We start from the raw sequence: 25,840 nt of genomic DNA, 5'->3' as shown, positions 1-25,840 counted from the left end.
TCCAAGTCCTTAGGTGGGTTAACCTAGTAATGACAGGCTACTTTATGTTGTGTGACTAAGGTACTCCATTTATTAGCCTCTCCTTTTTAACATCAAATTGTTTTTGATGGTTTGGCCTTCTTTCTGTTTTCTTTTGTACATTTTAAAAATGCTTCAAAACTCTCTTTTCTTTCTTTTTTTTCTTTCTGCACCCCTTCTTGTTGCACCCCTCTGTCAGTCCCTTCTTCCTCCTGAGTGGGATTGATACCACCTACCCAAATAAAAATTCAGAGGTTTCTCTCAGTAGAAACAGAAGTTTCATTCTAGCAAGTCTCACACGAGAATTGGGCATCACCTATCCAGGGTGGACTGGAGTAGGGAGGCAGGATACAAGCAGCAAGCAAGCAGTTATATACCCCTAGACAAACAATTCTAAGAAAACTCTACCCTCCCACCGTTTAACCTGAATCTCTTTATCCCCATTGGTTGAGGTAAGAGACCTTACATTCTACCCAGAAACTAAGAGATACATTTTACTCAAAACAAGCTTGGAGGCTAGAAGATTGCCTTATTTGGCAAAGATAAGGCTGGGGTGGTGGTTACAAAATAAGGCAGAGGGTGGGCAACAGGTGTATGACCCAATCACATGATTTACAGGAGAACAAAACTTAGGCCCAGCTAATGCTAAAGCCTTAACTAAATTTTGGGGCATAGCTTCCATTTCATATGAGAAACTTTCACTTGTCCCACACAGTCCCCCCTTTCTCATTTCATAGTTGAAAGTTTCTCACACCAAAACTGGTAAGTTTCTTCAGCCTCTCTGTTTGCTATTTCATCAGGGTTTGGCCTTTCCTCTTCTTCCTGACTGACTGGCATCCATCCTTGATTCCCTGATGTCATTAGTCTTATGGACTCACTAACAGACTCTTTTAATGTAATCATCCTAGAGAGTGTCCCTTGTACAGTAGTCATGCAAGGGACACACACTGGGAGTAGTATGACTCCACTCACTGCTATTAATAAGAACCATAAAACCTGCTTCCACCAAGTTCCCCCAAATCAGGACTGCTCCTTTAAGTAAATATGGGAAGGATTAATCTAAGCATTGACAAATCAAAGGGGCAGCCCCTTCATAAATGTAGATACAGAGACCCAAAAGAAAACAATAATGCAGTTGTCTGTTTAAGATTCAAAAAGTCCCTTCTCATACATCTGTCTGGCAGAGAACATCATCAATGAAGTCCTCTGGTCCTTGGCATTTGTTCCAGCCATCACAGCATCTCAGCATCTTCTTCTTGTCTTCTTGTAGGAACCAGCTTTCTGTCCGTTCTCCTACAAAAGTAACCTTAGCACAATTTTAAATCAATATTTCTAGTCCTTACAACCCTGATCATTTTTACAAACTCAAAATTGGAATCATGGCTAATTGTCATGTTTAAGAAATTCACATCAGAACCCAGTGTCTTATACTTTACATTAATCCATGATTAATTTCCTCACCAGGGGGATGAGACTTCACTATGGAATTAATCACAGGCTCCAGTACATACATATCAATTTTAACACAGTACATATAAAATCTTAAAAATTTTAGTCATGCCTTGTTTCTTTGATGGCGTTTACAAAATAAACCACAAGCCATTCTTCTTTTAACATTATTAATCAACGGTAACAAAACTTTAGACGAGTATGATATTATCCAAATAACAAAATAACATTCTCACAAGCTCCTGATTGTCTCCATACAATTATCAAGAATTAAAAGACCCTAAGTCATACTGGAACACAGTCCCAGTTCTATAATAACCTAAGATGTTCCATAATCAATTATTTTAGTAAATTTGTTACTGTACTTATAAAACCTTCTGATTATAGAGACTTACTGTAGAAGGAAAAAGAAAAAGAGCAGGAACATGTCCTTAGCTTTGTTTAAATTTGGATAGAGTCGCAATTCTGCAATCATGCAGTATCTGTTTCTCCTCATAGCCAAACTCAGGAATAGTCAGGTGGGAAACATTCCTTTCCAAAGGAACATAATGGGGAAACTGAGCCAGGAGGATCCCATCCTAGATGAGGCTAAGATTGTCCCCTCGGCCTTTTTCCCAAATGAATCACGTTTCCTCTAAATCAACCTCCACCTGTTCATGTGGCATTTCTCTTAGATACTGACTTAATGCAGACAACTATACCCAAATTTAAACTCAAAACAAAATTAGTTACAGTCCCAAGAACCTTTTACCTGAAACAGCAAGTCTCACTAATCACAGCTTAAAGCCAGATACAGTTAATTTCACTCTCATGGAGCTGCAATAAGCAATAAAAATTTACCAGGACTCACATACATAAGAGATAGCTTTCCTTCTCAAATTTAAACTTGCTGTGGTATAAAAGCCAATCATTAAAAATAATTTCTATCTATTGTACATAAACTTGCAACTTCTCAGCAAACTAAATTCATTATCTAGGAGCTGCATTAACGTAACAAGTTCTTTTCCCAGGGCAGATGACCTTGCCTACACAGATGCAGTAATTAATTATCCCTCTTAGGTTTTAGCATTAAACACTAGTCCCAAACAACTTAGTTAAAAATCTCACAAATTTCATAAATGATAACAAAACAATTTTAACTGAAAATTCCCTTTAAATAAAAATTTGGAAATTTTATGATTTCTTAAATCCCCAACAGCTAGATTCATTCCTTTTTCTCTTTTCTCTGAAGACACAATTAATTTAACGGTCTAGATTATAAAAGAAATTGCCCTTCCAACAACATAACTAATACAATTGAAAACAGACTCAATAAAAAATCTTTCTTTCTTTCTAGACCCCTTCACCAGATTCAACAGTCTCCTGGGGTCACATAGTTAATAAATTTCTTAATGCCAAATAACAATATGTACTCTTAAAATTATACAAATACACATTTCTAAGTTCAATACCTTTGGCCCTTTATAAAGGGATATTACCCACAAATTACACATTTCTTTAATATTTCAGTTCCCCATTCATGTCCACATTTTCTTGCAAAAGTTTTACAAATAGTTTGGAATCACCTGTTGTAATCAGGTCAGTTTAAAATGTGCTGGGCCAGTATTCTAACTACTTCTTTTTGCATTCCCTCCAGGTAGGCACCTCTGGAGCTTAATAATTAATTGAACAGTAATAATCATAACTCATAATAACCATTGTGGCAGGGAACTTAAGACCCCCCCCCCCGAAATTACACTCGCCAAGACTACTATACAGCTTTCTTTTTGCATTTCTGAAGGGAGATAATTGAATAGGGCTCTCCCTCCCTCTCTCTCTTCCCAAACTGCCTGTACAACTTTACTATGCACTCTAAGCAATTCCCTCATCTTACACTATTTTTTCTTTAGTTTCTTTCAATTTACTTTAGTGCCAAACAGTATAATAAATTCTGACTTAAGCATTAAATTAAGAGCATCACATTTCATTTGAAATATTACCAGAATGAATTAAATTGCCTTCGGTTGTGTTCTGGTACACAAAAACTTTTCTCTTTTATGAGAGACATAAAAGATTTAAGTGCTACCTCTCTTTTTTATCTGAGGGGAAAAGGTTCCCTTTTTCTTTCTTTGTCTCTACACTCAAACTTGGACAGAATTAGAATACAAAGAGAGAGAGGAATTTTTTTCCCCAAAAGTTTCAAACCTTCTTACTTTCAAAACCTCTATTCACACCGTGCAAATAAATTATACCTTCCTTAAGCTTTCTACACATACTCCTCTCTCCTACGTGCTTAAACTTTCTTGCCTTTCTTTCTAATGGACTTTGATTAAAGTCCCTTTAAAACCACACATATCTTATTTCTTTCTAATTCTGACCTGACACTTCGAAAATCCTTCTCAACTTGCTTTTTACCAGTCATATAACCTAAATAATAAAATATTTTTCTCTCTTTCCCTCTCCCATCCACCCGCTCCTCTGAGGCTGCTGTTACCAGGGAGGAAGAGGGGGAGAGAAAGAAAGCGACTTTACAGAGTCCAGCTACAGCCTTTTGCTGTCTGGCTGCAAAAGATACACACTGACACTCTCTCGTACCATGCACAGACACAAACACACATATAAAAAAATAGACATACAACAACCCTCCGCCCTGTAGAATCCTCAAATCATATTTAATCATTTTTTTTTCATATTCTTTCCTCTATATTTTGGTAGTTCATTCCAATTCTGCAATTGATTGCCTAAAGGACTGTCTATAGGTACCTCACATTTGTGCTTCAACTGCGCATATTTAAATTGTCCCTTTCCCATTCCTAGGGACCAATTTATGGGAGCCGTCACTGAACTCTCTGAGTCTAAAGACTCAGTTGAATCACTGAGGAGGGTCACCCACTCCTCATCAGTCACCCATGAAGCTTTCTCAGCAGCATCCCTTCAATGAGGTATCTATTCCACAATTTGATTAGGCCCAGACTCCGCCTAAACTAGAGTCTGCCCTAAAGGGCCCTCACCCTATGCCAATTACCTCCAGACCCCTGAGTGCTTACCTCTGGGTTGCACGCATACAACGTACATGACTGCTCTCACTCACCGGCCAGCCGGAATTTCTTAGTTTCATTTTTAGTCATCGGAGCCCTAACAAGCCTTCTGTTTCTCTGAGTCCCTCTCTTTGGGTTTATTTCAATGACTGGGCAGTAACCTCCCTCCGGGGCTCAAGACCTCTGAGAAATCTCGGATGCATGCTTGGTCATGACCTTGGCAAGGAAGCCCCCTCCCTCATCAAAGAAAATCCCAGACTATCCTCCAACTGAGTAGGATTGAGACCACCTACCTAAATAAAAATTCAGAGATTTCTCTCAGTAGAAACAGAAGTTTCATTCTAGCAAGTCTCACACGAGAATTGGGCATCACCTACTCAGGGTGAACTGAAGTAGGAAGGCAGGATACAAATAGCAAGCAAGCAGTTATATACCCCTAGGCAAACAATTCTAAGAAAACTGTACCCTCCCACCTTTTAACCTGAATCTCTTTATCCCCACTGGTTGAGGTAAGAGACCTTACATTCTACCCAGAAACTAAGAGATACATTTTACTCAAAACAAGCTTGGAGGCTAGAAGATTGCCTTATTTGGCAAAGATAAGGCTGGGGTGGTGGTTACAAAACAAGGGAGGGGGTGGACAACAGGTGTATGAGCCAATCACATGATTTACAGGAAAATGAAACTTTGGCCTTAGCTAATGCTAAAGCCTTAACTAAATTTTGGGGCATAGCTTCCATTTCATATGAGAAACTTTCACTTGTCCCACACACTCCCAGTTCCATACTCTGCCAAATTGTTAAAAAAAAAAAAAGAAAAGAAAAGAAAAGGAAAGAAAAGAAAAGAAAAACTCTTCCCACAAATATGCATGACGAAGCAAAACAAATTCTCATGTTTCTGTCAGAGGGCCCAAGGTTTTCAGTGGGTTTTTCAATTAAATCAGAATTTTCAGGCCATTAAAGCATTTTTATTTCCATCTCTTGAATAAATTTAGCCTTCATGATGTATGGCATGGTATAATGTCATGTTACAGGATGCGTCTCCTTTTGAGAATTTCCATAAGTCTGGAATAATTCTGGTACTTAGTATATAAATATTATCAGAGTTTATCACTCTGTCAATGGGGATAAGCCTTCCAGTTCTACCAGAAGTAAAAAAAATTTTTTTTTCTTTGGTGGGGTGATAAGAAATATCCTTTTATTTGACTGGAGAAGTTGAACACACCAGTCCTTATTAAAATGATGTGTGGGGGGGGGGGGGCAATGAAAAAAAAAAAAGGAGTTGTTAACTCCAGCTTCCTGGAATGGAGGCCCTGCAGTTGGGGCATTCAAGACTGCCCCAACACGCAGACTTTGTCAAGTGCCCAACGGGCACAAGAGAAGCCCAAAATAAACCTTCTAAGCTGACCGACTCCATAAAGGAGTGGCCCAACAGTTTTTGAGGCTGAGGGTGGAGCGGCAGGCAAATGCACTGGTATCCTAGGTGCCCTGCCATTGGGAGGAAACATTGTGAGCTCAACAGGTGCCAGAAGAAGCTTGTGGGTAAGGCCTGGAAGGCCCAGGCCACATTGTCACCAACCCCCCAGCCCCAGACCCTGGGACTAGGCAATGCGCTAGCCCTAGAGGGGACAGACACATAAGGCTGTGTTTGGCTCCCAACTTTCCCCAGCTACTTCTAAGTTAATTAACAGATCTAGTAAAACCTGGCGAAGAAAATGAACATTTTTTTTTAAAGCACCTACCAGTGTTGCACTGCATCATCTGATGACTTGCTTTTAACCTTCCCTCCATACATTTTACAACATAAATAAAAATTACGGAAATAGATACATTGGCTCCTGTGAAGGCAGAAGTGGTTTGGGCTGCGTAGTGGGGAGGAAGGGGCTTGCACACTGATGAAACGAGACAGGAAGCGCCTGTAGACAAGGTGCTGAGGGAAAGCAAGCATCTTGCGTGTCTTTGTTCATGTCCTGGCTGTCTGAGCTGGCAATTTTTGGGGGAGGCGCTGAACTCTCACCTTCTAGTTCTCCTTGTTCCTGGTCTCTTTTCTTTGCAGCATTCTTTTTGTCCCATTGCTGATGAAGATAACGTAAAAGAATATTTGTCTTTTCTGTTACGATAATCTGTTCTGATGGATATTCTCTTGTGGGAAGATAGACTGATGGCCGTCTGTTCAAGGCTTTGCACACAGAATCAGCATGAAGTCTACTAAAATTGCTTTTGTTGTAGATGGGCGATCTTTTCAAAAAATCTGTCATCTTCTTCTGCCTCTTCCTTAGCTGCTTCCACCACAGAACAATTCTTAAAACAATTTTTTTTGCACGCTTTGCAAACCTTACGCCCTCTATAAATGCTAACTATTAAGAATCCAATGGGAGGAAGATGACAGGAAGTTAGAAAGAAGGAATGGATGGGGGGGAAGATAATGAGGTCAGTTTTGGAGATGTTGAGTTTAAGATGGCATCCAGCTGGAGATGTTTAGTAGATACTGAACATAGCTTGGGAAGTCCAGGCTAACTAAAAAATTAAGAAAAAAGGTAGGCTTGAAGAAATTTTTGGTTCATTAACCTATAAAAATATCTGACTATTTCCACTGTAAAATTACTTTTTTTTCCTTTTAATGAACTTGTTGTCTCAGCCTCCCCCCATGCTGGAAAATTCACTTTTCACCGGTGTCAGACTTTATCTCAGACTTTACTGTCTTTTGGGAAGACAGAACTGGTCTCTCTGACGGATGTGCTTGCATTTCTTTCTGACCTAGTCGGGCCCAACATTTGCTGACTGTCTGTCCCACTTCCTTCTGTTTCTCAGTTCTCTTGCTAAGTATTTTTGTAGCACAGCATACACTACAATTCGCTATATATCCTGGATATCAAACTCTGAGGGATATTGGATGCAAAAATGTTTTCCCATTTGGTGATTTCCCTTCTTGTCCCAGCAGTATTGATCTAGTTCATACAAAACTCTTCAGTTTCATGTATCAGAAATAATCTGTTTTATCCTTTCTGATCAGTGCCATCCCTCACTGATTAAGTATTCTTCTAGCAATAGTAGCAAAAGGTACCTGATCATGTTCTCTTCTGAATTTTTTATGTTGTGATATATATGTGTATATATATACATACATACATACATATATGTATGCATGTGTGTATATGTATATATGTATGTATGTATGTATATATGTGTGTACACACACACACACACATATTCAGGTTGCATCTCGATTTTGAGCTGATTTGTCACATGATGTGACATGCTTGTCTAAACCTAATTCCTGCCAAGCTACTGTGCAGTTTTCTCAGTAGTTCTTGTCAAATTAGAAATTCTTCCCTTCACAGAAACTGGGTGCTGGGGGGGGCCTCGGGGAGGCCCGAGTTCCCCTGACGCTCTCCAGCTGTGTCACTTAACTTGTCTCATGCGTAAAACAGGGATGATCACAGCACTTTCCTCACAGGGCTGTTATAAGAAGCGGTGGATATCGTAGATATAAAATGCTTTGCAAACCTTCTAGTGCTATGAGAGTGTGAGCTGGCATTATTGTTGGTCTGTGTTCTCTGATTTATCAAGTGGCTTATTGAACTTGATTGTTTCTGATGCTTGTTTATCAATGGTTTGGATGATTGCAGCTTTATAATCTAATTTGAGGACTGGGAAATGCTGTGCTTCGCTCATTTTTACATTTAAAAATAATATTTTCCTGGAGATTCTAGACTTTTTTTTTCTTGAATTATTTTGTCTAGCTCTACAAAGTTCCCTCTTAAAGGTAGTTTGATTGATATAGTAATAAATCTGTTATTATTTTAGGTAATAAAGTCATTTTTATTATATTGGTATAGCCCTGCCATGAGCAGTGGATATTCCTCTATTAATTTGTCATTATTTCTTCAAATAATGTTAAGTAATTATATTAATAAAAGTTTTAAGTGTGCCTTTATAAATTGACTCTTAAATATTTTAAGCATTTTGTATTAATTTTAATCACTTTCCTTTGAATTTTGTTATTATATAGAAGTGCTGAAAATTTGTATGGATCTATTTTGTGTCTTGGTACTTTATTAGAGCTATTGATTGTCTCAATTAAATGCTGATTCTCTGGGCTTTTTTTTTTTTTGGTAAACTAAAATACTCTTTTGTAGATAAAACAAATATTTAGGATCTTTTCAGCATTGACATTTTTTAAAATCTCTTTAAATCAGTGCTGAATTTCACGACCGACTAAGTCATATTGATAAACTGAAGAACAGATATGAACTTCTTACAGTCGTCATGATGCCTCCTGAAGGGGAAGAGGAAAAAACACAAGCCTACTATGTAATAAAGGTATTGTCTTACAATTGTGATTTGGCAGTATGTCCACAGACTCATACAATCATCAAATGAAGGGACCTTGGAAACCATTGAATCTAAACCCCTTTTTTTACAGAGGAGGAAACTGAGGCCCAGAGATTTGCTCAGGGTCCTGCCAGAGCCTGGATTCGAATCCAGATCTTCTGACTTACTTTCTCTTGTCAAAGTACTCAAGGTTATTACTTGAGGGAATTAATTGATCCTGAGGAGCCAGTATTCAGGATTTTCCATTCAATAATGCACATACTCAACATTCACTTTGTACCAGGTACTATACTAGGTACTGGGGATCACAACAATGGGGATGTTTCTTCTAGTCATGCATTCTAGAATGCAGCCCAGCCAATGTGACTCTAATCTATTTCTTTCCATAAGTTTGCCACTGGGTATATGAAGACAAAAATTCAATAGTCCCTGCTCTCAGGGTTAAATTCTTCTGGGTGAGGGGGCAGAACAACATGTAAACAGATAAGGAAGTACAAAATATCTACAGACCTTTCCATGTTGGGGCATGATCTTGCATCTTTTCCATACACAGGATCTGGTATCCCACTGTTGCTTCTTTCTCTGCTCCTCTCTAAGCTTGAGATACGGCATGGGAGATGTGAGGTGGGGACAGTTTTCCTATATCTCAAGGGCAAAGGGGAGATAAGAACAAGAAACTCTTGACTACTGTCTTCCTTTTCCCCATTTTGGGCTTTTTTTTTTTTAAAATGCGTCATCATGCCTCAGTTCCATTGATGACTCATCAGTAAGAGACTGATACTTTTTCCCCGAGTAAGCTTTTGGTTTTACAGGGGAATTTAGCCTTATTTTGACCTAAATTTAATGAAATTGTTATATTTGAAAATTACTTAAAATGTTGGACAGGGGAATGACTGCATTGAAATAAAAATCGTTATGGACATGTAAGTGTCAGAATTTTGTTTTAACATCAGTGTTTCTAATCTGAGAGTCAAAGGGCTAGTCCTGAATAGTCCTTGAGATAGAAATGCTGCTTCATGTTCTGTGTGGGATGATGGATTTCCATTTCTGTACAGACTCCATAGATCGGTGCACACACCCCATGGTGGACAATGGGGTTGGGTTGGCGCTAGGCGTGGGGGCCACTGGTGAGAGGGACCCTGGCACAGCAGCAAAAGGGCAAGCAATAGAAACGAAATGGCTTGGTTTCAGTTGAGAGAAGAACATTTGTGAAAAAGGTCCCTCTGTAAACAAACACGCACATCTCATCCCGAGTCAAGTCGACACTCAGAAGAATGCTTGTCAGCCCTGCGTTTATAGAATTGGAGACAGTTCACTAGGTTGGGATGAATTTCCACTAGGAAAAAAATAATAAAGGGGGATCTTCACACCCTGGAGATGACTTTACCTACAGCATCTACAGGTTTAGTCTTTTCTAGCTCAGGGGAAGGGGGAAGGGGGGTTGGTACAATGGTCTGTCAAAGAGAGGTCACTTTTCCTTGTATCAATCACTTGATCAGATATAGCGCTTCCTGTATTTTACAGGCAGCCCAAACCAAGGAAGAGCTTCAGCGTGAAGGTGACAGTCTGGATGTCCAGATACACAAGGCTGAGAAAGAGATCTACGCCCTAGAAAACACGCTGCGAGTACTGAACACCTGTAACTCCAACTACAAACAGTCCTTTAAGAAAATCGCTCCCACCAGTACGTGGAACAAGCTTCTGACCTTTTTCATGAGTTGCATGCAGTGAAAGCTGCTGTATTGTTAGTCTGAATAATATGAAGCACCTACTATGTGCCATGCCCCATGCTAAGCACTGGTGATGCAAAGAAAGGCAAAAAACCAGCACCCCCTAACCTTGAGGAGCTCACAGTCTAACAGGGAGACAATATTCAAATAATTATGTGCAAATAAGCTCTAGGTAGGATCAGTTGGGTATGAATCATTGCCAGATAAACAAGAGGGTTAAGTCATTCCACCAACAAGCACCACTTCGCTGGACCAGAATAATTAGTGGAAAATGTTATTCATAGCTGACCTAGGATCTTTATGGTGCCTTTTTTTTTATGGTGCCTTTTTTCTAATAATGCATTTATATCTAATGGCACTGTTGTGGCAAAGACTCTGGCCCCTCATCAGTCTCTATCCCCTTCCCCCCACCCATTACTCTATTATTTCCATTTATTTCTAATCAAAAACACTGCCTTAACTTCTGATGTTACAAGTTTTTCTAATCATTGTTCCTTGAGAAGCGATGGATTACCAGTCTGAAAATGGGTTAAAAATGGATTTTAAAATAAGATCAGATTTGAATCATTCAGGCCTGAGGTTCCAGTCAGGAAGCTGGTGGAGAATGATAAGAGAAAGGTAGCAGTGTCCTTTCAGGGCCACACACCCTTCCTTTCCTCCTTCCCAAGATCCTTCTTGCCTTCCTCCCTATAGACTCTGAAACCTTTTCATGGTTGATTCTGACCCCAGGCTCCTTCTTCAGCTTATTGTTCATGTAACATGGTTATCCATTTCATTCACATGTGAAAAAAAAAATCCATGAGTATTGTTTGGTGTGGTGTTAGAGGACAGTGTTAACAAGGTTTAAGTACTGACACTGAGTCCAGAAGTGACCCAAGAAAACCATCTTTGTTGTCTAGTTACCCCTTATGTGTGGGATTAATTTGATGGCTAAGGCAGTGCGTGTCGTGATGTCTGTGAGAGACTTGTCTGCGTGTTGAAAATATTCAGTAATTTAGGTAGCCAATATTTACATGCCTTTTAGGAGCCAGGTGTGTATTGTGTAGGTTTTGGGGTTGCAGAGGTCAAATGCAATAGTCCCTATCCTCAAAGAACTTGGGTTGTCCTGGGTATGGTAAGCATTTATTAAGCATCTGCTATGTGTAAGGTACTGTATTAGGGGTTGGAAGTTCAGATACATAGATGAATCATCCCTGCCCTCGAAATCTTATAGTATAATGAACAAACAGATAAGTAAATGCAAGATAACTGGAGGAGAGGGAAAACATTAATAGCTAGGCATCCAGGAAGGCTGCTCACAGGAGGTATACAAACTAAGCTTTGCAGAAAGTAAAAGATTCTAAGAGGTGGAAGTTAGAGTGCATTCCAGAGGGGAAGAAACAGCTTGTGCAAAGACACTGTGGTAGGAGACTGAATGTTGAGTCTGGGAGATGGCCCGCAAGCCAGCATTTAGGACAGAAAGCAACATGAGCTAATTTTGGAAAGATAAATTGGAGCCAGAGTGGGGCGGGGGGTGGGGGTGAGGTGATCTTACACAGCAAAGGAGTAGGTACTTTATCCTAGAAGCAGTATGGAAGCAAGGAAGGGTTGGGAAGGTGGGGGGATGATCACAACATGTGGGGTCAGGACATCAGGATATGCCTGTGAAAGGCCTGCATGTAAATGGATGGGATAGGGAGTAACTTCATAATTACTTTGAGCATTCAACGTAAAGTCTGTCTGCTTTGTCTAGCTGGTGCTCAAAAGCTTTGTCCAGTCATCTAAAGTCCTTTGAATTACAGGTACTGAATATGAAATAAAAATTAAATTGGAAGAACAAAAAAGAAATGTGGATGAAAAATACAGATACAAGCGAAGACAAATCAGGGAACTTCAGGAGGATATCCAGGTAAAGGACCACAATGGTGATTTGCATTTGCAGAGTGTTTTATGCTTTTCCAGACACTTTCTCCACTGAAGAGGAAACCAAAGCCCAGCAATGTTCAGTCGTATTTGGCCGTGGTTACAGGGCCAGTAAGTATCAGTGGAGCATGCTCTTTGCCCCACCGCTTGCAATTCTTTCAGCAAACGCATATGCCCCCCCCCCCAGTAGATCAGTGGATTTGTGGCTTTATTGATGTGGAGCATTTCTGGTGTGGATGGAAGCCCATCTAAGACTTCTGACCCTGTGCACATAGGACATCAGTCCTACGTGGTGGACCCCCTGTCGTGCTAGAGGCTTTCCTCTGTGTCTGCCTCCATTCCGTGGATCCCAGAGGAGCACATGGGCTGCCCGTCTCTTGTATTACTTCTTGCTGCACTTGCCTTTCAGTTTCTACATTTTTTTCAGTGCCCCCACTTTGGTCACCAATAGAAGCACACTACCGCCTGCGAGTGCCCACCATTCTTCTTCCTCATGACCCTTTAGGTCCCCTGCAGCTTGATTCTTCAGAAATTGTGGTATTCCCAGATTTATAGCCACAATGCTTCATGTGTTTCAAAAAGTAGAGTTTTACACTGGGGAGCAGCTTGAAATCATTGAAGTAATTACACAGCTTCTCAGAATTCTATTTCGTTCACTCTCTGTCTTAATTCTGGGCCCAATTTCATGTTCATCTGAAGAGCTTGTTCCACATGAAAACACTAGTGGACTAAAGCAACGAACTGGGCATTCGATAGTTTGCCGTCGTCTGGAAAGCAGACATTTTTATCCATTTAATTTTTCCCATAGACATTTTTAGGCCAATTTCTTTTCAGGCAGTCATGGATCTTGGAAGCGCTGTCAGTGTTTGGGGACATGCTGATTGCATCAAGCATAATATAATTTGCAAACAAGAGAATCTAGGGGACTTCATCACCTGTGATCTTCCACCTCGAGCTTACACCATGGATCCTCCATTATTGTGGTGAACAGTTGGGGTGTGCACACGTCTCTTTGTTTTTATGATTCATATGATGTTAAAAGGGTCATTGAATGGAGTTATCTAGAACAAGGAATCATGAACAATCTTAACATACATATGATTGACCCCCTTGGGAAGAGAGCCTTTTACTGAGTGAAATAAATGCCTTTTTGTAATTACATGTAATGCACACAGCAGGATTGTTCATTCTCTGTCATTCTCAGTTGTGTGACTGAAGATGTAACCTTTTCTGAGTGTATTTTCTGGCTTTCCTTTTCATAGTTTCATCATAGGTATGCACATCTTTCCTCTAAAATTTTTGTAAACATGAGAAGGTAAGGACAGAGGCCCACAGTTACTAATATTCTCTTGATTCCCTTTTTTGCGCAGTCACTTTTCAGATGAGCATACTTTGGACTATAAAGAGGAAGTGATTTGCCCAAGGCTACACATGCAGTAAATAGCACATATGGGATTTGGAATAAGATACTCTGACTGCATATCTGGTGCTCTTTCTGCTCTCTTCCTTGCTGCCTTTCACTAGGATGACAGAGTGATAAGGAATGAATGTATAAAAAATGGTCCCCGAGTAGTCCTGTGGCCTGGATCCATTTTGGCTATGGTATCTACATACACACTATGCCTCTTCGTGATGAGTTGTCCTCACAGGTCGGGCAGACACTGATGTGTGTCAGGATGTTGGTTCATAGGAGGGCCAAGGACAGAGCTCGATATGCCCAGGGGAAAGAAGGATGTGCTTGTTGATGTGATTGAAAATCTCTGCAGAAGTTCAGAGGCAGCACATGTCCTTAAGGCCATGAACAGGCCAGGGCAGGGGTGGGGAACCTGTGGCCTCGAGGCCACATGTGGCCCTCTAGGTCCTCAAGTGTGGCCCTTTGACTCCAAACTTCACAGAACAAATCCCCTTAATCAAAGGATTTGTTCTGTAAAACTTGGACTCGATCAAAAGGCTGCACCCAAGGACCTAGAGGCCACACACATGTGGCCTTGAGGCTGCAGGCTCCCCACCCCTGGGCCGAGGCTTCTGAAAGGTATTTTCACTCTCATGGGGGATCATAAACTTAGAGCTGGAAAGGATGAGATCCATAGTTGCTCAAGAGTTTGGCCCAACTATCCACACAAGAAAAACTAATTGGAGAAGAATGCCTCTTGTTGAGATGGCGGTATGTGAAAGGAGGGACACTCTGGAGATCTGTATCTTGGATAGACACCACAGACAGGCAACATACTGGGCCCACAGCTGAATATGAGGAGCGGAGTAGGCTGGATTGCCTTCAGGTGATTGTAAAGGGCTTTTAATGTGGCCTTGGTCGTCATTCTCGCTGAAGTTTTCTAATCTAGCTCTCAGAATAGTGCCTCTGGGAGAACTGTAAATGCTTTGGGGGAGATTTCATCCCTGCATACATTTGACATTTCCAATCAGAGGGTCACTGAACAAAATTGTCTCTCTGGTTGCATCTGGTTGCATCCTTTTGAGAGGAGAACCTTTCACATAGCATTTTGCTCCAATGAATAATGACTTTTAAAATAGCTAACAAGTGTTAAATACGGTAGGATGTTGTTTGAGTCCGTTGTGTGATAGTAAAAGGGAGGGGTCTGCTGGACAGCACTATTTTTGAAGGCTTGCCAGTGCCCTTCTCAGACCTTCCTTTGGGTAACAATGACCATGCGAAAATAGAGATACCAGCCTAGACTAAGAATAAAGCTAAAGGATAAGATAGCAAATGGAATGTGGGATTGTTGACAGTTAAATATACAATGATTTTTTGTTTTGTTTTGGAGTGGTGGGGAGAGTCATTAATGCCTGGGTGAATTAGGTAAGGCCTTTTCAAAGAGATGGAACTAGAGCTGAGCTTGAAAGAGGAAGAGAGATGAGTCCCCAGAGGAGAGATGGTGAGGAGGAAGAGCATTCCTGGTTTAGGGCGAAAGGCCTGGAACAGGGGTTTGGCTGGAGTTTGAGGTGTGTGACGGGAAGATCTGGCTATGTTAGTTTATCTAATATGTATTGTTTTTATCAAGATCCATGGAAAACATTCTGGATTTTCTAGCAGCAGAAAGCATTGGGGAGTGAATACAGAGCTGGTCTTAGTGGCAGGAAGAGCTGAGTGAAATCCCATCTCTGACAGGCTGTGCAATGCAACTCTTTAAAGAGTAGAAGCTGCTGATTAGTATTGGTGAAGGGGATTTTCTCACCAGGGAACTCCTACACTGGTGAAGTCCAGATCTAGTCAGAAAAAAAGAGAAACACAAACCAAAAATCAACTCATAAAGAGTTTTATACAGGCCCATTTTCCCTCCACATAATCAAAGTCCATATGATCATAGACTTGATCTGGAAGGGACTTTATGGGCCATTTACTCTAAACCCTTTAGTTTACAGATGAAGAAAATAGGACTAGGATGTGCCTGAGGTCATATAGATATGTGGTCAAGGCAGGATTTGAACTCAGATTCTTTAATTTCAAAGCCAGTGCTCTTCCTGCTTTAGTCAATCAATCAACAAACATTTCCTATGTGCCAGGAAGTGTGCTAAGCACTGGGGATACAAAGAAAGGCAAAAACATGACCCTTGCCTTTGAGGAGTACACATGCTGATGGGAGAAATAACATACAAATAAGGACTTAAATATAAGATATACACAATGTAAGTGGAAGGTAATTTCAGAGGGAAGGGAATAGCAGTGAGGGGATTAGGGAAACTCCCCTGTGGAAGGTAGGATTTGATCTGAGTTGAACGAAGTTAGGGAAGCACATAATATCACCTAAAATAAGAGAAATGAAGCGATGCCAGTCGAGTGGCAATTTGTAGAACTGAACATATTTACCTGTAAGGCGTATTAATACTTTGTATCCTACAGAGCATGGAACACACTTTAGAAGTCTTGAAAAATCTAATAAATAATTGCAAAGAAAGGTTTGCCGAGAAGCAGGTTTACGCAATTGACTTAAGCACTGGCACTGAAGAGCAGAAGCCCAAAATAGAGAGAGTCAAGAGACAGGTATTGGCATCTTTTAAAACTTGGCTTAGAATTGATACTTTCTGAAATGACAAATAGTAGCCGAATAGTTATTTTTTGAGAAAATGTATTTGACAATTGAAGAAATGACCTTTCAAAAATCTCATCTGTTGACTCATGTGAAACTGTGATGGTGTCTTCCCCCCAAAACAGTGTACTAAACTCACCAAAGAGATTCGTCTTGCAAGGAAAACTGAAGAACCAACTATGGAAGAGTATGATATCAGTCTTCGAGAAATCAAAGACTATAACAAGTCCATTGACAAATTGTTAGTTGAGGCTACATTAGAAAATCCTGAATTATCTGGCATTTTCCAAACATACTTTCAACAGGTAATACCTTCTCTTAAGCACTTCATTTATGTGGAACTTTAACAAGTGGGTTTTCAATAAATGCACTAATGTGGTGTAGTGGAAAGGACATTTGCTTTGCTGCTACATGTGACCTTGGGTAAGTTCTTTAATTTCTATAGCTCTTGTCCCATCATCTGTTAAATAACGGGGTTGAATGACAAGATCCCCGAGTTAGTTCCAATCCACCTGTAAATCCTGTGATAAAAAGGATGAACAGCAGATGAACATGTGTTTTCCATAGCATCAATCATGAAGTGATTGATATACAGTGAAATAAAAACCTGTCTAATCCACATATTCTTCTAGGTGGGTTTGGAACTACCGATAGCGAGCACTATACACAGCCGCCGAGAGTCTAGTTCTTCTTCTCTGAGTTCGCTGTCAGCAAGGTGAGTGATGTTCCCACATCCTAAAATTGATTAGGGAGGGTCTGAAAGCTCCTACCGATGCTGTTAAACTCAGCCTAGACTAGGCTCCCTTGTATACCACCACAGCTATCCCATTGGGTAGGGGGTGGCAGTAGACTTTCCCTCTCAGCTCCCGACCTGCATCACTCGCTGCTGGGGCTGCTGAGATGGGCAGCAGGCCCAGGGAGGCTCCCTCTTTAGACCCTGCAGGAAGGTGCATTCTCTGGGGCCTGGAAGGAGAAGCTGTGAAACTAAATAGATCTACAGTAGTGGCTCCTCCTGTCACAGTCATGGTGTGTCAGCCTCAGCTTGTGAGAAGAATCATAGGGGGTTGCTAGGTTGCTGCTGCTGAGGTGAAGGCCAGAAGGTGAGTTGAACCAGGAATGAAGTGAGCACGTCTAGGGATAGATGTCCAGGCCAGAGGCTCACTGTTCACCAGAGTGGGCCTCAGGGCAGATGGCTACAAGTGAGGAGGTGGATAAGTCCAGAGAGTGAGTTACTCAACTCTGGTCATTACTCAATGACTGGTAAGCATTTAGTGAGCGTCAATGTGCCAGGCACCGTGCTAAGCACCAGGAATACAAATATAAGAAACCAAGGCAGTATGTGCCCTCAAGGAGCTTATGTTAGAGCAAGAGATGGCGATACGTAAAGAGGCCCTCAAAGTGAGAGGGTGCATGTGCTGCCAAGGCATGGTTTGGAGTGGGTCGGAAGTGATGTGGAAACCTGGTTCTGGGGGAAATAATGTGAAAGCTCACTTAGCAGAGCCCAGGGGAGCTCCAGGAACAGAGTCCAAAGTTCTGGTGGGAAGAGGATGAGGAGGAAAATGAGGCTGGAGTCCAAGTGGTATGGTTTGGAAGGTCATATACACATATATCATCTATACTGCAGATGATGCTTTTTGTAATGTAAAAGAGCGTTTTGACTTTGGCCACTTGGGTTGTTTGTCCTAATGTCCGACACTCATTTACTGGAAAGGGAATGTATTAAAGTTCTGAGTGTGACTGTTTCTTAGTATTCTGCGCTATCGGTTGGAATGCAACCAAATTTTCTGTGCTTTTTCTAATAAGATAATACCAGTATTTCTAATGTTAAATTTAGAACCACCAGTGTCTTTGATCTGTCAGTCATTTCATACAAAAGACAGCTGTCCCACAACCACACACTATGCTTTGATCCTTCTTTTGGTTTTACCTCTTAGATAAGTATCATTGCCCTTGTCTCCACACTGGCATAACAAGCAATTGGTTCAAGCATTTCCACCTTTGAGAAATCATTCCACGCGGATGGGAATTCTTTGTGGGCAAGAGCAGAGCTACAGATATGGTCCTCTTTTCCCTTCTTCACGGTTTGAATGCTATTTCCATCTTCTCTGGTAGCATCGCGGGTACTCTCAGTTTTATGTCCAAATGCAGTGATTTCCCTGACATCAATGCTAGGAGCTCCAGAGAAAAACCTGGGCAATGGTTCCTGTCTGTCTGTGTGCTTTTATTTTCATCTAGAAATGCTCCTGGGATGGCTATTCAGGCTTAGTTGGGTCTGATGCCAAGCCTTTTGCAGACATGTTTGTCCTGATTTTGTGGGGAATGTTGCTTGTAATCACCTATAGGTGAGCCTATGGTGTAAACTCCTGTTGCTCTTCCCAGCTGTATCACTCTAGCTATGAGACAAAGCCTTTTCTGAGGCAGTTTCTGAGCTTTTTTTTGCCTGTTATGGTGATCACTTATATCTGTTAAACTTCTGTGGGAAATGGCGATTAGGTATCAAGGTCTTTGCATTTATCTGTTTGTCACTTTTCAGCATTAGTAGCTTATTTGAAAAGTCAGATGAGGACTCTTGTAATAGCCCTTGAATTCTACTGTAACCATCTGATCATTCAGTGGTTTGATGGCACACACATCAGACAAGTGATTTTGAAACAATTCCCATGTACTTAATTGACTTTCCTGTATTAAGACAGAGACACCTTTATTCCTTGGTGAGATCTGGTGCTTACCGTACTCCATGCCAGGTTTTAACTCCTCTTGGGGCAGCTAGGTGGTGCAGTGAATACAACTCTGGCCTTGGAGTCAGGAGGAACTGAGTTCAAATCCAGCCTCAGACACTTAACACTTACTAGCTGGGTGACCCTGGGCAAGTCACTTAACCCCAATCGCCTCACCAAAAAGCAACCAAAACCAAAACCAAAACCACAAACAAACCTCTTCTTGAAGAATCTAATCACGTTATAGAAGCTTCAGGGTGGGTTGGTTAGTTTTAGCTTGAAGGCTTCTGAGTACGTGACAAGTCTGCGGCCTCTTTCAAATTGCAGTCTTGAACATACTGTGCAGCATGGTTTTTTGCCAGGGCTCCCATAACTGATTTTGAACTGAAGTCACTGAGTATCAGATCCATTGGAGACCCTGAGCCTCAGGATGACCAAAGTCACAAGGGGCCTGCTCCTTTCAGGGACTCAGAATGGGATCCAGGTGCCTGGCCGCACGCAGGATCCCTTCTAGGTGTATGTCACTCCATCTTGGAACAGACTCTAGAGCTGGTGCTGATTGAATTCAGTCTGGTGGGGGAAGAAGGATCTCTCGTCGTCTTATCTGACTTCCCCAACACTCAGGACCATTCCTAATGTTTGGGTTAAGAAGTCACTAGCTAATGCCACTATTAATAGCATTCTCAGTCATCCCAGGACCTTGAAGGGTGAAGTTCTTCCCCCTATCCTATAACTGTGTAATTTCCTTGCAAAGTCATAAGCATTTCCTCTTGCTATCTCTACTTCTACCTTCATTTCTATCCACCTGTCTTCTCTCTGGAAACACTGTCTTCACCCATCCTCTTCCATTGTGCCTTCTGCACTCTCCTCTAATAAAAAAATATGTACACACATACATGTACATACATAGATATCCTATTCATCTTAGCCCTTTTCCATATTCTGTTGTTCATGGACACTTGGCTTTCTCCAGAAGATACCACATCTCTGACCACCCTCTCCAGCACAGATTGTTCATTTTACTCTCAGCTCAAAGAATGCTTCAACTCCCCACTAGCTAACTGCCTTGTCCTTCTCCAAGTTTCAGTTCCCCTTCATGTTTTGTTTTCTTGTTAGAATGTAAGCCCACTGAGAGGAACAAATAACTAGGTTTTTAAAAAATTTGTTTATCTCCAGCACTTAATCCAAGGTTTGTCTCTCCCTCCTAACAAATGACAACAGTTGGAAAAATCATACTTCTTGAGGCTCACTGTCCCTTCCTCTAACATGATCACTTTACGACTTTTCTTCCTATGAAGCACACTCCATCCACTTGTATCCCACAATCCAGATGCTTGTTACCATGATACAACGCCATTGCAGGGTACCCTCTAACTTTTAAAGCTCAGCTCCTGGTCTGTTGTCTTTCCTTCCACACCTGCCTGTTGCTCTTCCTGTACCTCTGCAGACCTTGACTCACATGCCTCATTCACATGAGTTGGCCTTTCAGTTCATCAGTATCCTTAATGGTTATATCATCAAAATCAGCTACCCCACAGCAGTAATGGTTACCTGTCATTGTGCTACCTCTCTGATTAGAACCTCCGAGCCTTGCAGGGTTGCCTATTCCACTTTGGGAGAGGCCTAAATCTGCTTATTTGCAGTCTCTACCCATTACTCCTACTACTTCCTGGGGCCAAGCAGAACAAGTCCATTCCTCTTTTACATGATAGACCACAAAATAATTGAAGATCTTCCCTCCCCTGCAAACGTCCTCTTCAGGCTAAACATCCCATTATGTCAGTTTCTCATTTGTCATGGATTAGAGACCCTTCACCACCTGGGTTACTGTCCTTTGGATGAGCTCCAGCTTATCAATATTCTTCCCAAACTGTGGTGCCCAGAATTGTCTCCAGGACTTTTCCCTCTCCCCATTCAACAAGGCAAGAAATACAATACTCATTCCAAATATCAAGTCATGCAAAACAAATTTCCATATTAACCATGTTCTGGAAAAAAAAAAAGGAAATGTCAGTCTGCACTGAGTCCATTAGCCCTCTATGTGGAGGCGGGTAGCATTTTCATCACGGGACCTTTGGAATGTTCTTGGATCATTGTATTGATCAGAGTAGCTAAGTCTTTCATGGATGAGCATCCTTACAGTATTGCTGTTACTATGTACAATGTTCTCCTGGTTCTGTTCACTTTGCTTCAGTTTTCCCAGGTTTTTCTAAAAACATCCCCTTTTTCATTTCTGACATATATATCATGATATATGATATGATATGGTATATCATATATACCATAATTTATTCAATCATTCCCTGCCTGATGGACATGTCTCTAATACTTTAGAGGTGAATCCAGGTAGGGCACACCTGGAGTCATCATCTAGAAAGCTAGCCATGTTTCTAAATGCAGCCCAGCTGCCATGCCACACATTTGGGTCCTGTTGAGTTTGCAAGGCAACAAAATTCCCAGATCTTTCCCAAGCTAACTGCTGTCTAGCCATACCTCTCTATATTTGTACTTTTGAAGTCTTTTGAACCTGTGCAGAAACACAAAAGAATCAGGTGAGGGTCTGCTGACCAATCTGGCTGGAATGTCATGTATATGAAGAGCAGCAATGTGAAATAAACCTAGAAAGGTAGACTGGTGTCAGATAATTAATGGCTTTAAATGCCACAGTAAAAAGCTTGTATTTTATTCTTTAAGTAGTAGGAAGACTCACTGAGCAAAGAAATGATCATCAGACTTGTGCTTTAGGAAGCATTTCTCCATTTCGGCATTTCTGAGGATGATGAATTAGAGACTAGAGGCTGGATGCCCAAGGAGGCCCTTATAATACGATGGAGTATTAAACTAGGGTGGTGGCTGTAAATGGAAAAAGGGATGCATGGAAAAGACACTGTGGAGGCAGAACTGACAAAACTTGGCAAGTGACTGGTAATAGAGGAGTCCAAGATTGTAAACCTGGGTATGTAGTATCAATGTACAAGGCTGTAAAGTAGGTAACTTATATCGTTGAACCCACAAAATAGAATTTTGGAGAAGACGTAGGTTTTAGGGGGCGTGGAATGGGTAGGATAGAGTTCCCTTTTGGACAAGTTGAGTTTAGATACCTGTGGGACATCCATATGATGTCCAGCCAATTGTGGTGATGCAGGACTGGAGCACAGGAAAGAGATGATGGCTGAGTATATTGATCTTGGGAGGCATGTACAGAAATGACAGTTGAACCCAGGGAAGCTGATCAGTTAGTTAACAAGCATTTATTAAGTGCTTACTATGTGTCAGGCACTGAACCAAGAGCTGGTGATACAAAGAAAGGCAGAAGATAGTGCTGGCCCTTAGAGAGAGTTCCCTCACAATCTGATGGGACAGCAAACATGCCAACAATTACAAAATATATACAGTGTAAATGGGAGGTAATCTCAGATGGAAAGTACTAGCAGTAGGGGGACGGTGGGAGATCCCTTGGAAAGGTCTGCTACAGAATGTATGATCAGCACTGAGTCTTCAAGAAAGTCACAAGATGGAGGTAAGGAGGGGGAGCATTCCAGGTCCAGCCAGTGACAAGGCATTGGTGAGAGATGGGGTGCTGTGTATGGCAACAGTGAGCAGGCCAGGGTTGCCTACTACTAAAGCAGACTGTCAAGTAATCGCAAAAAAACTGCTGCAAGCCAAGGTTCTCAACACAGTTTATGCAGCCGACTGGAAAGCAGCTTTGGCTTCTCATTGGTCACAAAGGAAAGTGATAAGCAACCATGCCGGTGAGATGGAAAATACCTGTCTGTAAATACAAGTTACCATGGATGACTCTAGTGTTGCTGACAATGGCGTCATTGTATTTTGTGAGGGAGTACATATCGTCACGGTTCCTGGGACTGTCCCAGCTGGAAGGGCCCTTAGAGAATTGGAGCTCCCAGAATGCCCATGTTTAGGTGCTGTGCTAGACACTGAGGGATACAAAGGCCCAAATGGAACAGTATCTGCCCTCAAGGAACTCATACTCTATCAAAGGAGATGTATGAGTGTATAAAACAATGGTTATTTTTCTGAGGGGAAGGGGGAAGCACCACAAGCAGGGGCCAGGAAAAGGTATCCCAGGAACAGTTTTGAGAAAACAAAGGATTCTAGAGGTAGAAGCAAAGCAGGAGTGGACTCCAGGCATAAGGCATAACCAGGATATGGGATGCCATATATGTGAAAACTGGGACATTTGCCTTTTAATTCTAATGCTTCTGGTGACCTTTCAAAGATCAGCCAGGGTGGCTTGTAAGCCCATTTGCTATCCCTTCTTTCTCTAACTTAATCCCTTCTGGTCAGAGCATTCAGGTACGCCCTTGCTACATCCTGACATATTTTGTGTCTTAATTCCTTATTAGGCCTATTTTCCTTCTGTTCTTTCCAATCAAGGTTCTCCCTGAAACAGAAGGCAGAAGCAGTTACACATCTGTCCTGCTTTGTTCTCAGTAGTCAAGGCTATAGGAGGCCTCTCCCTTCTCTGATCTCTTCCCAACATGTTTAAGACAAGCCCTTACTGAGGGCCTGATGCTATCCCAGCAGGAATATGCCTAGCCTGTGTATGTAGCATTTTTTTTTATCATGTTTCCATCTTCTGTATACCTTGAGTCAGCTGACGAGCTCACTGCATGCATACTCTTTAGAAGATAATCTCACCATTATTCATCAGAATCATCTTTGTTTTCAGAAGTTCATTTTTGAAAGCTTCCCATCTATCCTGGACTCACTTCTGTATGATTTTAGGCCACAGGATCTTATTGTATTGGTTTTCTCACTGTCCAGAGGTTTGCTTCTCAAGAGCTACAAGCTATTTCTGTAATTGATGTTGCCAGGGATCTGACTTCTAAATAAACGAAGGCTTCTTATACTCAATCTCTTAGGACTTAATAAGGGATTTGTACTAAAAATAATTATTTTTCACTAATTCTGATTTATCTCCTAGGTCGACGAAGAGTGGAGCCTCGGTTAAACCCAAAGTTGTGCAGTTGGGCTTGGAAATCTCTTCGCCAGTGGGTTCAGTCAGTCCAGCTAGCTCCAGTAGTGATAAAAGCCAAAAGTGACATTTTTTTAGCTCCAGGATGAATTTATATTTAATGATGTTTTTGAATGTTAAACAAAATGTAGGTGAAGTCTGTACTTAATTATTGTATATTAGTCTACAAAAAATATATTATGCTACTGTTGGAAATTATGAGTGACCAAACAAGTTTTACTTAGGAAAAATATATAATAAAAACAAACAAAAAATCACTCAAGTAAAAGACAAACCATTTTTCTATAGTGTTTTCTCCCTTATTTTGTCTTAGAAGGAAACACTGTAAAGCATTTTCATATTCTCAGTAAGGTTGTACTTCATAAGCAATTTCCTGTCTCCTACCTTAACAGGGTAGGAGTTACATTAGAAGAGTGCAGGCTCATTGTTAAATAATTGTGCTTCTGATGTAAACTATGAAAAAAAAAATTCTACCACCAGGAAGATGATATGTTTTAAGGCTAGTCATTCAATCTATTAGGAATCTGACTTCTCAGAACTTTGAAAGAGAATAGACAATGTACAGGTTATCCCCAAAGCTTCAGTAGCTTGAAGGCTCAAAAGCCCTTAAACTCTGGGAAGATTTCTGGGATAGGCCATACTTGAGCTTCCCTTTTCCTAGTCTGCAGCAAGTATTACTTGTTTAAGGAACTTCTCAATCATGGGCAGTTTGGCACACCACATTACTACTTTTAGGGGTATCCATTTTTAAAATTAATTTTTAACTCTTAAGAAAGTGTCCAACTCTTCAATGTGCCCTAGTAGTTGAAGGACTCAAACCTAGTCTTTTAAACGAATCCCAATTACAAAATTTATTTTGTAAAGGAACTTTTGCATTTTACTTTGTTCAAATCTTATATTTTATATTTATGCAATTAAGTTGCATTAAATTTTGCTATGCTTAGCAATCTCAATGGGAGGGAAAATTGCAATTTGTCAAATGTCTGAAAAGGAAGATTCATATTGCACTGTGATGAGAAGAAAACATAAAATGAAAAGAATTCAACTTAAGAAGAGTGTGATATTGGTGATCATGTACCAGATAGGATGGGGAACTGTTTCGGCAAAAATGCATAATTTAATTTGCCCTGTACTTGTGAAATTTTACATTTTCAAGAGAGTAAAATAAATACTTTTTGCAAAGCTTAGATGAAAAAACATGTAAGACTCTGGATGCTTTGATGGGAGAAGGAAGGTCAGATGCAATAAAGATTTCCTTGGTTAATACTTATTATGGCATATAATCTGTGAATTAGAATTTGTCTCTGCACTTTTGGAAAAACAGTATATGAAGTATAATTCAAAACCTTTATTTTTCATCCTACAAGACCCTTTTGTCACCACATTCCAGCCAGGAAATGATGAGTTTCTAATTCAAAGCAGGCCTTCTAATTCAAAGCATTGCCTTAATTCCACTAATGTGGAACACTGTAAACATAATCTTTTGAAGGTCCTCAAAGGTAGAAAATCTTTGTATTTTAAGAGTAAAGAGACGAGAGTCACCCAGAGCCAAGTCTGGCTAGCAAATGGATCAAGCTGAGTAACAGGCTTTAGGTAAAAAAAAAAATAGAAAAAACCAAACTACCAAG

General features: G+C 40.8%; 1 protein-coding gene and 1 pseudogene across 1 annotated transcript in view; one reads left to right on the top strand and one right to left on the bottom strand.

The window, feature by feature from the left end:
* CCDC39 (coiled-coil domain 39 molecular ruler complex subunit) overlaps window positions 1-25,399 on the top strand; it is a 64,823-nt gene extending 39,424 nt beyond the window's left edge. The window contains exons 14-20 of the mRNA XM_020980819.2: window positions 8,683-8,806; window positions 10,343-10,502; window positions 12,330-12,436; window positions 16,310-16,450; window positions 16,622-16,801; window positions 17,129-17,211; window positions 24,162-25,399. Coding sequence (XP_020836478.1) covers window positions 8,683-8,806; window positions 10,343-10,502; window positions 12,330-12,436; window positions 16,310-16,450; window positions 16,622-16,801; window positions 17,129-17,211; window positions 24,162-24,279 — 913 coding nt within the window. The 3' untranslated portion in view covers window positions 24,280-25,399. The remainder of the gene's footprint in view (window positions 1-8,682; window positions 8,807-10,342; window positions 10,503-12,329; window positions 12,437-16,309; window positions 16,451-16,621; window positions 16,802-17,128; window positions 17,212-24,161) is intronic.
* On the bottom strand, window positions 6,272-7,120 carry LOC110203403 (DET1- and DDB1-associated protein 1 pseudogene; annotated as a pseudogene).
* Window positions 25,400-25,840: the final 441 nt, after the last annotated feature.

The sequence above is a fragment of the Phascolarctos cinereus genome, unplaced genomic scaffold (genome assembly GCF_003287225.1).
Source record: "Phascolarctos cinereus isolate Bilbo 61053 unplaced genomic scaffold, phaCin_HiC Scaffold_7;HRSCAF=346, whole genome shotgun sequence".
In the NCBI taxonomy this organism is placed as follows: domain Eukaryota; kingdom Metazoa; phylum Chordata; class Mammalia; order Diprotodontia; family Phascolarctidae; genus Phascolarctos; species Phascolarctos cinereus.
This window is presented reverse-complemented; position numbering and strand designations above follow the sequence as displayed.